The 12,669-nt window shown below is 38.5% G+C and overlaps 1 protein-coding gene across 13 annotated transcripts in view; it reads left to right on the forward strand.

The window, feature by feature from the left end:
- AGTPBP1 (ATP/GTP binding carboxypeptidase 1) overlaps positions 1 to 12,669 on the forward strand; it is a 65,130-nt gene continuing 52,461 nt past the window's right edge. For 3 of the 13 annotated variants that reach the window (XR_005952103.1, XM_041397062.1, XM_041397064.1), the window contains exons 1-2: positions 8,759 to 8,991; positions 10,001 to 10,071. Coding sequence is in view for 12 of the 13 variants with exons in the window: in XM_041397062.1 (XP_041252996.1) it covers positions 10,040 to 10,071 (32 nt within the window). In the remaining variant the exon portion in view is untranslated. The other 10 variants (XM_041397057.1, XM_041397058.1, XM_041397059.1 and 7 more) reach the window with 10 other exon arrangements.

Below are 12,669 nucleotides of genomic sequence, written 5' to 3' on the forward strand. Positions count from 1 at the left end.
CGCCGCCGCCGCTCCGCGCCCCCGCCTGAGCGCCGCGGGGTGAGCGGCCGCCTGCGCGGAGGTGAAAAGCGGCGGGCGGGCATCCCCTCGGGCAGGGCGGTGCGGGCCACAGCGGGGCAGGGCCGGGACCGGGATCGGGGAGGGGCGGGGCGGGACGAGGCTCCTCCGTGCGGGGCTACCCGGAGCTGCCGGGCGCGTCCCTGCGGGCACCGGTGGATGCGTGGGGGGCCGCTCGGGCGCGGCGGGTCTCTGCGGGAGCCGCGCCCTGCGTGCTCTCGCCCGCGGAGATGGTCGCAGGCCCTACGGTAGGAGCGGTCCTGGTTTCCGGGCCTGGCCGCGGTCGGGTCTGCCGCGGCACGGTGTGGAGCCGCCGGTGGCACGGAGCCCCGCGCCGGGCGCGGGACGATCTTGTCCCCGCACTCCGTGCGGTGCGCAGCCGGCCCGTGCGCGCCTCCCGCCCTGCCGGGCGGGCCTGCATCAGCCAGGGCTGCCGGGAGCCCTGGGGGCCCCGAGCGCTGCGGCTCTGCCCCCGCTGCCCCGCCGGAGGGACAGCCCAGCATGGGCATTGGGTGGAAAATACAGCTGTTGGGATAACATTTGCCTCATGCGCCGTACGACTTGGCCTGCCCAACGTCTGTTTGACTTAACGCTCTGTGGGTAGGAGTTTGTTAACATTTGGGGTTTGGTTTTTCTTTTTCTTTTTTCTTCCTTTTTTCCTTTTCCTGCCTTTTTTTTTTTTTTTTTTTTTTTTTTTTTTTTTTTGGGTGGGGGTGTGTGTGTGGTGGAAATCTAGCAGAGCAAGTGTTTCTTTATAGGTACCAGTTCAAATGCTCGACAGAGGTCTGAGAAATAGGTTGCACATCAGGGTGGGGTGGTGTTTTTCTTCAGTGTAAACTGCTTTCAGGCACCAAGCTTTGCATGAGATATTTAGAAATCCTCAGCTGGATGAACTGTTGTGGTTACTTAGAGCAATAATCTTGTAATAGTATATATAAGTGGAAAGTGAATTCCTTTGTACCTGTATGGTGTAAAAACACCATTAAACTTCTATATAGCCTTGTGGTGTGAATGTTGATTTTTGTGTATTAGTTTTTCCAGCATTCAGAAATTAGCTCATTGTATTCCCATGAATGATGTTTCTTTAAAGAAATATGTGTCTGCACTACCTTTATAGGTAATATTTCATAAAAAAGCTTCTCTGTTTTGCAGGTAGCTTTCAGTGTGTATTTTGTGTAACCCTGAGTGACTGGATGTTGCTGATGGGATAGCCCCACCTTTTGGTTAGTCCTTCACTGAAATTATACTTACGACCAAAGAGTTTTTCTGGAAGTTATACCTCATCCTGTGTGTTGTGAGTGCAAGTCTGTGTTGGAATATCTTTTAATGTCTTGGGCTGGGGAGTGACAAAATAATCTCCCTTCCAGAAGACTTTCATATTTAACGTCAAGATAATTTTAACACATAATTTCTGATGTATCAGTTCACTACTGTGATTTTTTTTTAATCCTAGTATAAATTAAGCAAAATATCTTTTTCAAAAAAAGTTTCATTGAAAAAAAAGGATTCTGTCTTTATTTTTTTTCAAAAAGGGTGGAAATTATCTTAAACCAAGGAGTAGTCATGGTGTGTGAAGTGATACCTGATATATGTTTGTGTGAAGTGATACCTCATCTCAGGCTTAACTTTCAGTTCAGGTGTTGGAGGTGGCAGTGCTCATATTTTAGTTTTCATGTTTAAGAACGTCACAGATTATTTTCCAAATTTAAGCTTTCGAGCTTGAAAAATATTCAGTTGTCTTGGATTTGTATTAGTTATCTTACTGCTGCTAGGAGCAGCTTCCCGGAAATTATGTATAAGAAGCTACATGCAAAGAGAAAAATGTGAAGGGCTCTGTGAAGTCCTTTTAGCTTACAGGAGGAGTTTGCTATTTCACCTTGCGTTTAAGTTTTAGTTTAGGAAAGACATTCAGCTTTTCACTCAACAGCTTGTCAGCAGTGTGTCACATGATTAGAAACTTTGCAGTCTTTAGAATTCATGGTGATACTCTGCTAGACACAGCTGGGGATCACCTGTTTTTTGGCTCTCAGTATGTTATTTGAAACGTCTCCTTGAATTCCAGTATCTGTGAGCTGCTTGCTCTTAGGAGATTGCTCCCGTGATACAAATTGCTAATGTTCAAAAGCACTGAATGCTAATCAAATCGCCCTGGCTCTGGAGTATAACTGCAGTAACTGAAGTGTTGAAACTCCTTAAAGAACTTAGAGGGGAAGTCAGGTTTCTTGGAGTGAGTGTGAGAGTGCTGAACAAGGCAGCTGCTTGTGTGAGTGCTTAGGAGAGATTTATAACAGCAGTGTATCTCTGGGTATGTTTTCAGGCCCTGCCACTATCCACAGCTTAACTGTCCAATATCCTGTGCTAAGCATCAAGAAGATTATGAACTATCCAGTGTGTGTCCTGGATACATGGGTGATTCAGCATGGTTTCCATTTGGAAATGCAGTAACCATAGAAAGACTGCAAGTAGTGGAGAGGAGGGAGCACCCAAACATCCTTCCTTTCTTTTGCAACAGCTGCAGAGGCAGCAGTCTTGCAAATGTCACCCTAAAATATTTATTACGTTACAAGGCACATAAAAACTTCCACTACATCTTTATAAAACTTAAAATTACTGAGAAGCAGAGTGCCCAGGCATTGCATACTGGAGGTAGGTAATAGTGTTTTAATTGTTCCTAGAGTAATTCATAATCTAAATGGTACAAATCAAAATTTTGAAAGGGAGAACAGTTGCTGGGAGTATTATGGGTTGTTATGATTGTGTTTCTGCACACCAGTGAGGTTTGAAGTGTATTTGAGTAGATAAATCTGCAACATGGAGCCATGGATTTTTTTCTTCTTCTTTTTTTTTTTTTTATTTTATTTTATTTTATTTTTTTTTTTTTTCTGGATTAAAACCAGGATTGCACATTTGCTTTATGAAGTTAGTGAACTAAGAAGTTTAGATCTTTGAGTTATTCGGTTTTTTGTTTTTTGTTTTTTTTTTTTTTTTTTTTTTTTTTTTTTTTTAACAGACTGACCTTAACCATCAAGGCAGTGTAACTCAAAGAAGCAATCACTGGGTTATGTGCTAGAAAGCACCTCTGACATTTACCACTGTATTAAGCTTTTCCAAGAGCTGGCAAAAGTTCCTAGGTTTCCAGTTCTTGTTCAGTTCTTGGTGTAGGGAAATACCTAATTTCTGCTATTTCTGCTGTTGTTGTCCTTTTCCTTCTGGCTATTTTTATTGCTTCCTCCTCCCTCCCTGTGCCATTCACCTTCTACCTGACAAAAGGGTTATGCTGGCTGGGCAAGAAGTAGCTGACTTTTGCAGTATTTCTGTCAGCTTAAATCACGTAAGCTTTGAACGGGATACTATGTGACCCTGATGACAGCAAGTTTGTCGTATCTTGAAGCAACCCTATGCCTGCAATGCTAGTAACTTTCTAGGAGCTTCTTTCCAGGCAAGAAATAAAGTACTGGTGTTTAATTCCTTTCCCAGCGAATGCTTTTCTTGCTTGCTTGCTTAGTTTTTTTGGCTACTTTTGTCAGACTTTGTTTTTGCAGTCAAGTGGTCTGGTGCTAATGGCTGCATGACATAGTTGGCAACGCGCTGTAAAGGACTTGGGTGCTTCAGTTGTCTGTGAAGTTTTATGTATGTCATTTTGAATGTCTGATTATAGGCTGCAGTTTATCTAGTCACGTCAAAAAGTCGGCACTTTGCTATAATGCAGCAATGGGTAAGCTAATCAGCTGACTTTTTTGTTCCCTCCTATAAATATTTATAGTAAATGGCATAAGGGAAAGGCAGTAACTGATTTTCAGAAGTATTTTTTCTGTGATGAGTGAGGGTTGTTAGCCTTTTCATTTTGTTTTAGATTTATGAATTAGGCTCTCTTCCACCTAAAACTTCTTTGTTTTTTTCTGCTTAAGAGGACATGGTAGTCATTAGGTAAGGGACTATTTTCTGCCATTTCCACATAAAGTCTTAAAATTACATCTGGAAGAAATAATTTTTCTACTATCTTGAACAAATGTTTTCTCATGGAAGAAACACTTCTAAGGTGCTTTTAGGTATATTATAATACTTTGATGACACAAACTTTTTCTACTGCTATATATTAAATCTTAGGAACAGACAGCTCTTCAGTGTGTACTCAGTGCCATTCCGTCCTATTTTACAATTCAATTTAAAAAAAACAGCTGATCCTGATAATTGACTCTCTCTCGGCTATTGACTGGGACTTTAATTCCTATGAAACAGCATTTGCGGGGTAGGGCCAGGGGTGGGGATGAGTGTCTGTTTTTGTTTTCCAGTGCCTGTAAAGGTTCAGGAACTGGGCTAGGAATAGTCTACTTCAGGAAACAGACTCTCCGTACCATATTAGTTATCATTCTTTCATTCTTTCTTTATCATTCTATCAGTCTTTATGTATATGGTTCTGTTTACTGGATTGTGATTGAGTACAATGTAGTGTTTGCCAACTTGAAACTTAATTGTGAAGCTGGAAGGATTTCCCCAGATTTTTAGTATGGTTTGTAGGCAACCAAAGCTTTTATGGATTGTTCTGTGGCTTGAGATTTTGGAATATAAAGTAGTTTGTACAAATAACTCTGCCATCTCCAAATAGTTTGTGATTTTTTTTAACCTAACATTAAGTATCATGTTTTTATTAAAGAAATTGTTCATGTGCAGTAACTTTACTAGTTTGTATGCCATTAAAATAGAACTGCATTCTTGGAATAAAACCCAAAAATCAATCCACAACTAACCATTTTTTTCAAAATTATAGTTTGTAAGTTGTCATTTGAGACACTGAACTTGAAAACAATATGTTAGGTATGAAAGAATAAAGGATTACATAGAGGAAGGAGCTACTTAAGGTATAATTGCTGGGACTTTTTGCAAAGGTGCAGTCCTCCTTATGGTGCAAGAGGATGAGATGGGGGAGACAGCACCACTGTGTTAATAGCAGTGGTCATTTCTTACTGCTGTCAAAGGAAGAGTATTCTGCTGTCCTGATGAATAATTATTTTGTGTAATGGTAGGTAACATACTGCTCATTTCTGTATAGTGTGTTGTTTGTGTGGTTTTGCCATGTTTAGAATGCTGGTTATCCTGGTGTTTACCTGCTTTCTACAAGCTTTTTGGCTAGGTTGCTGTTGCTACAGAGACCATGACTTTTGCTGCCATGTGTTGCTGGTTATTCTAAATTTTTAACACAGAATATATTCCTACAAGTGTGAATTCACTTAGGTAAATAGCCTGTTCTTGCAAACAATTTACTTCAATGTTTAAAAACATAAACCACAAGTGGTATTTTGGAATTAAGATTGCCTACAGCACAAGGAATGCAAAAGTCTTTTTATATGGTTTTGTTTAAACAGACTTGTAAGTACTTTGAAAAAGAATGTTTTGACCCATGAACAGCTTCTGAGACTTGGGGATACATGAAATGAGGTAATATGAAAAGTGCATTTGCTTGTGATTTAATCTGCACTGAACTAGGGGAACGCACATGTACTTCTGTGAGAGGTAGAAGTGCTTTTGGAAGCCCAGAATGTAACCAGCTTCAGGGTTTCAATAGGTTCTCTTCTGCCTAGCACTTGTGACCTTTTACATAATTACGTGTTTTCTCAGTCACACCTATAGTTTTTCTATTTAATTTTTAATGTATTGCATTTTGACACTATTCTGTCACCTGCGATTTTGTACTCCTTCCTTTTTCTGTGTACTAGTTTGCTTCTTTTTTTGTACTGCAGCATTTACCAAAGATTTTATTCTGCTACTTACTTGCAGTGTCTCATAAGTAAGTATACATCAAAGCAATTACTTAGTTGCTGCAGACTTGTTACTTTTTTTCACCTTTCAAATCAATAGCTCCTTGATAATCAAAAGTGAAGTCTGAGCTTTGGCTTTGAAAATATTTTGGGTTGCACCAAGATTTGGATACAAAAACAAAACGTAGAGATATATATATGTATAGGTGAACAGTCGTACAGGTTTTTTGTCTGTTGTGGTAGACAGACATAAAAGACTTAAATTTTGGTTTTTCTCTTGAAAAGTGTAATTTGATATGTGGTTTTAGCAACTCCTGGGTTTATGATAATAAGATACTGTGTTTTAATATATACTTAACAGACTCAAGAAATATACCTTGCTGTATAATATTTATTAAGAACAGAAGTTTCTGGAAAATAAAAACTTAATGGAATATTGTGCAAGTAGAACAGATTCAGTAGTATTGATAAACTTTGTATATCAATACTTGGTTTTGATTTTTCTAGTTTCCCTTGGAGAGAACTGTGGTTTTTGAAATGTAATTACAAAGCATTTTGCAGAAAGATCCTAGAATTAGCCATGGAAAATTTCAGACATCTCTGGCTCTTTGAAGTAGTCTATTTTCTGGTTATGGGGTTTTTTGTTATTGTTGGGATTTTGTGGTGTTTTTTTTTAAATTATTTGGGTGGTTTTCTTGTGTGTGGTAGTTTGGTCTTGCTGGTTTTTTGAGGTGTGAGAGGCTTTTAAGTAAAGAAAATGCAAAGGTACTTTAAATTTTATTAAAATTACGTTTGTCCTTCCAGGGCAGGCATGTTCTGTGTTAAAGTATTTGGGTCAATTGAACATGTGAATTCTGTTTATGTAAACTGAGAATGTCCTTCAGCTTCAGCAACAGAGAGATTATCCTTTTTTCCTGTCAGAGAAAGTTTTAATAGCAGGATTTTAGCATGAAAACTCTCCATGGTTTTGAAAGGTAGTATTTCTGCCACGTTCAATGAGAAACAAAAACCTAACATGAAAGTAGAGGTGCCATTGGTTAAAATGAAAATTTTAAGCCTCAGATGTGACATTATTGTGTGTTTATTTTATGACAACTTCTTTCAAGTATGATGTTATTAAAATGGCAACAGAAATGCTCAGCATGAACTGTTGTAATGGTGGCTGTGTTTTTTCTTCCTAGTGTCTAACTTAAACCTTCCTCCTTTCATTTTAAAGCAAATGTATTGCCTCTTGACATATCACTGGACACCCTTGTGGAAAGTCCCTATCCAGCTTTCTGGTAGGCTCTCTCTAGGTGCTGGAAGGCTGCTCTAAGGTCTCCCCAGAGCCTTCTCATCTCCAGGGTGAAGAGTCCCAGCTCTTTCAGCCTCTTTTTGTATAGGAGAATTGTTCCATCACTCTGGTCATTTTTATGGCCCCCTTCTGGACTCGCTTCAGCAAGTCCACATCCTTACTACATTGGGACCCCCAGAACTTGTGTCAGTAAAATCTCCTCTGAATCCTGTTGTGACGTCTGACCAGAATTGTTGCTGCCTTAGAGTGGCTGGGCATCTTGCTGTTCATCTAGTACATATACATATATAGATACATACTCAATATTCAGGTGGATGGAGTTCATACAAGTCCTCGGTAGGCACTCCCAGTAATGACTGATAGACACATCTGAGCATGAGGTCTTAATGAAACAGTGCACCTTCATTCCTTTAGCCATTGTTTTGAGAAAAAAAACCTGCTTTGTGATGATCCTTGCCATTTGGTAGTTTTGTGGTTAGAGTATTTGTCCAAGAACTAGGAGTTCCACGGATTCCATATTATTCTTAATTTTAGATTTTGGAAAATGTCAGAATTTCATATGAAAGGCAAATGCTGGAGGGGGTATCCTCTTTGCTTATGAACTTTGTGAGTGAGTGTCAGATTTTCAGGGTATTGATAATCTGGATCAGCAGGCAAGGTGACTCAGTGACAAAGAATTCACCTAGGAGTGAGGCAAATATGTGCTTTTCTGAGGAGAAAGGAAAACGTGAAAATTACCTGTAACTTCATGCAGGCCATATAATTTATTGTACTGTTGATAGCATTATTACAGTAATTATTACAGTGCAGCTTTCTGGTCTTGTGGAGACTGCCTGTTTCCCCTGTCTAGATGGGAGAATGAATGAGATAACATTTCACAGGCAAGGTGGAAAGGCAAAGGGAGATTTCAGAGAATCCAGCATTTGTTGGTTTGGAGTTCTACTTAGTCAACACTTCTTACTCTCCCCTGCTTCCCTCCTAATTGAAGTGCTTTCATTCAGTTGTTCGTCCTTTGCAAGCAGAACTGATGCTAATTTTTTGTCTGCTCTGATACCACTGAAAGACAAGTGGATTACTTAAAATATATGTAAATTCATTCACCTTCTGCCTTTAGCTTTCTATTAAGTGTTTATTCAAAATAAGGATAATATTAAAAGTTTTAAATTAATTTGGAAGGGTTTCTTTTTTTGCATTACCTAGTCAAATGTTAGAGAATTTTTTTTTTTCTTCAGTATGCATAGATGTCCCACCACATCTCTCTGGATAACTGCTGTGTGTATTTATCTCTTCATTTTTTCTTGTTCCTTCTCATCTGTGTTTAATTTTGTTGGGTTTTTTGTTTTGTTTTTTTTCTTGTGCTTTTTCTTTTTCACTTGACTTCTCCCCTTGACGTGAGCATCAATAAGCACTTTAATGCTTACTGACATACTTTGTGGTGAGTTTAGACAAACAAACTAAGACCTTGCAGTTCAAGATTGTTCAACTTAGTAGCTGGCTCCACTTGCGCAGCAGTTCAGTACACAATAATATATAGACACTATTGGCACTGGCAGACTGTTCATCATCTGCATGACAGCAGGTCCTACTTTTGCTGGAAGCAAAACAGCTCTTGGTTACTTGAATCCAAGGGTCTGATTTCCACCCAGTAAGACTAGCAACATGGCTGGAAAAATCCAGACTTTGTAATTCATGAAATTGTCAGTAATGGGGTGGACACAGCTCTTCTCTTGTAACTTTTTGTTTTGTTTAAAGAATTTCAAGATACTGTTCACCTGAAGGGTGCTTGGACAAAGCTAAGACACCTGTTAACTTGAGTCAAGCTGGAATTCTTGTGAAAAGTTAAGCATTTTCTTCCTGGTTGCTGGGAGAATATTCTACTTTCAGGTAAGTCTGGAAATAAGCCTGTTTCATACTTCATCTGCTTTAGGCTTTTAGCAGTGGAGTGGAATTTACCAGTAATAAAAACCTGATTATTTTTATGTGCTGAACAATAAGGATTTTTGAGAGCTTTTGCAAATTTCTTTGGGGAGAAGGGGATGGGGGAGGGGGTGGTGGGTAGCTGTATGTGTGTAGTTGACTGAATTTCTTGCCTGCATTTCTCAATTCCAATGTTCAATTTCTTTGAACATCCATTTTCTCCTTTTCTGTCTTCTACCTTTAAATTTACCACTGAGCTCTTAGAGGACAATTTTTTTTTTCACAGTGGGAGTATTTGTCTATCACTCATAGTACATCTCAGATGGAAGAAGTGGTGCTCAGTTAATGGTCCTGTAGGCTGCAACCTTAATTGCTTGGAGGCACCATTTGAGGAAGCGATGTGCCCTGAGGACACTATGTCCTTAGATGGATAGGAAAATTGAGTCCTTGGCACGATATGGTTTCTGTCCAAGGAATGTATTGAGGCCCTGCTTAAATAAGAACACCAAATACTCCATGTTTCTCGCTGTGCCTCTAGCCTTAGTTGTTCTATAGATACATGAAGTCAGAAATCAGTGTGTTGTGGCATCTCATAGTACTGTCAAGTAAGCTTAAGAAATGTATTTACTGACTTCAGCAAAAACTTTACTTGATAAAATTCTGTCATTGGCAGGAAAATAATGTCTAGTAAAAGACTGATACAAGTCTCTGCTTTATTGTAATCAGACTTTCTGAACTTTGGAAGACCTAAATAATAATGCAGAATCACACTCCATACTTAAAAAGCAACAGTTTATTTTAAAAGTTGGGTCAAATAGTGTGAAGGGAGAAGAGCCTGTGACATTGTAGAAAATGCAATCACTGTGAATTAACTTAATTTAACATTTCTAGTAAAGTGACATTCAATATGGTGTCAGCATTTCATCTCTAAAGAACAAAAGATGTCAATAATATGTAGTTGTTTAATATCTTACAGGTTGTCAGAGATGGTGATTTGAAGAATCATATTTCCGATATGAACAAAGCAAAAGCATCATCTGAAAAAAGGTAAATTTAAAACTACAGTCACCTCTTAACATCAAGCTATTTGAGACCTGTGAAAAAAGAGTCTTTATCTTAGTAAGAGTATCTTTATCTTCTTAGTAAGAAGATAAATGAAATACACATTGTGAGTCTCTAGCTGGTGTCCTGAAACACTGTGGGAGTAAATATTGATTAACACAAAGTATCTTCACATTTAATAAATAACTTTTTAAATCTAAATTTTCAGTTAATGTTGGACATGTTCAAATATAAAATACATATTCAATTTAATTGAAATTTTAGTTAATTTCATAATTTTATACACATATTGGTAAAACAAAACGTTTTTTCTACTGAAGGAATTAAAGACATTTATAATACTCTATAAGAAACCATGAGTTTGTGATAAGATGTCGTCCTGCAACAATCTTGCAATCCAACACATAGCTAGGACAAACCAAAGTGGGATGCAGAAGATGTCAAGTTGAAAAGATGTGTTTGTTATTTTCATGTGGACTTGTCTTAACTAGAATTTGAGAAATTTGTGAGATTCTCTGGAAGGCTGTTAAGCATCAGGAAACAATTTAAAGGCTTTCAATCTTACTTTTTTTTTCTTAAGCTAGCACAGATTAAACCACCTTGTTAAATCAGATTTTTTTAAAAAAAGGAAAATCAGCAAAATTGGGAATTCTGGCTTCAGTCTTAGTTTTCTGAAGTACTAGTTATTTTCTGTGTGAGGAGGTGAATTTTTATGAAGAACATACTCTGCTGTGAATTATGTTGTATGTTGGGATCTATTTAATATTTGACTTTAAATTCTTGTATGTAGAATTATCGTTACTTTTGCTGACTTTGGATGGAACAGGGTTAGGGTTTATATCAGGCCAGTTTTTCCTGGTTTTGTGAGGGTTAGATCAAAAGAAATTGTAAAAAAAAAACTCTTTATGTTTTGTTCTTGTGGTAGGCTAGCCCCTTAGGCATTATGATAAGCAAAGCAAGCTCTCTGTCAGCAATGAGTATTCTTGAAAATTATAATGTATAAAATCTGCTATCACAATAATATTAGATGTTTGTGAAGTTGCTACTTAAGTGCCATTTATTCTTCTTTACTCAGAGTCAAAATGAAAGTTTCCATGCCTGCAATTCAAAACAGTTGTTCCCTAAGTCAAGAATAAGTTATGGTGACTCTGTGTACAGAGATAGCTATGAATAATCAGAAGTATCAGCTCTCTAATGATTACTTGATAACTGTGGAAGTGGTTGAGGGAAAAAACCCAAAACCATAGTTTGAAATTATTTGTGTTGGAATAAAGTCCTAACAAGCTCGTGAGAAGCCTGCCTGTATTAAAGGCTCATGGTAACCTGCCAAAATGCAGATCTGTTTACTGCGGGGGAAGAAGGAACTCCCTTATACATCTGTGTGCTGGCTGACTGCAGCTTCAGGGAAAGTAGGTATAATTGAGAAACCAATGGCATTCCTCATTTGACTATTGTATTTTGCAAGGCTTCTTGCAAGGTCAGTAGCTAAAATCCATTCTAAGATAATTGAATTTTTATGAGCATCCATGGCTCAGAGTTATCTTTCTCATTGTGGGTAGACATGTAGAAAGGTACAATGATGTGTTTTAGCATTTGCATAGTGAAAGTGGCATATGGTGGGTAATGAAGGATTGTGAATCTATTGCTTCTTCATTATCAGATTTCAAATGCTTAAATCTTTTGGAAATTAAAGAAGTGTCCCTGTAATGAGGAAACTCTCTTTGAGAAGATGTTTTCTTGTTGAGGAAGCTATCTTTCAAATGTGAACCCGTTGTTGAGGTAGTTCTCTTTCAAGTGTGAAGCCCTGAAGTCCTCTGTTCTTCACTTTCTGGGCATGCTTCCGTATTATCTACTTGTGGCTTTCCTGACCAGAGAAAGAGGAAATCCACAAAGCTCCCTGGTTAGCTAGAGTCATGTTCTAAGTTGACATAAGGACAGGGGTTCTTCCTTTGTGCATGCCAAGTGGTGGTGTGATGGGCATTTTGAACTGTAGCATTTGAATGTGGGATGAAGAAAGAGTTTCCTGCCTGTGGAGACATGAAGTGTACCAGATCAACAAAGCCTGGTAAACTTGGCCTCAAGATGCTTAAAGAAAGTGTAAATCTGTCAGAGAATAATAATTATTGGTTGTGTTTGGACAGAGTAGAGCACTGAGTGGAGACAACATCAGTGGTAGTTGACGACTGTCAGAAGGTAATGGTGCACAATTTACTTCTGGATGTGCTCTCTCTCTTTCTGATTACAGCTAATGGTGGCAAATATTCTAGTTTTTTACTAACGATCTGTAAGAGAGGCGTGTTGTTGAAGTTATGGTCAACTTGAAGCTCAAAAGGCCTGCAAAATTACTGGAGGACCAAATTATTTCAAAATACTCTTGTGAAATGTAGAAAATGGTTAAGAATATTTGATGGAAATATGTGCAAGATACTGTGCTTAGAGAGGCATGTCACTGGAACAGATAAAGGACAGTTGCATTTCTAGTAAGAAGTGCCTGAAATGACAATATTAAACTTCAGGGAGAAAATCTTTCAAATGAAGGGATATAAGGAATGAGGTTGCCTTTGGTTATTGAATCATTTTTGC

Source organism: Onychostruthus taczanowskii, unplaced genomic scaffold, assembly GCF_017590055.1.
Source record: "Onychostruthus taczanowskii isolate IOZ18803 unplaced genomic scaffold, ASM1759005v1 scaffold134, whole genome shotgun sequence".
Lineage (NCBI taxonomy): Eukaryota > Metazoa > Chordata > Aves > Passeriformes > Passeridae > Onychostruthus > Onychostruthus taczanowskii.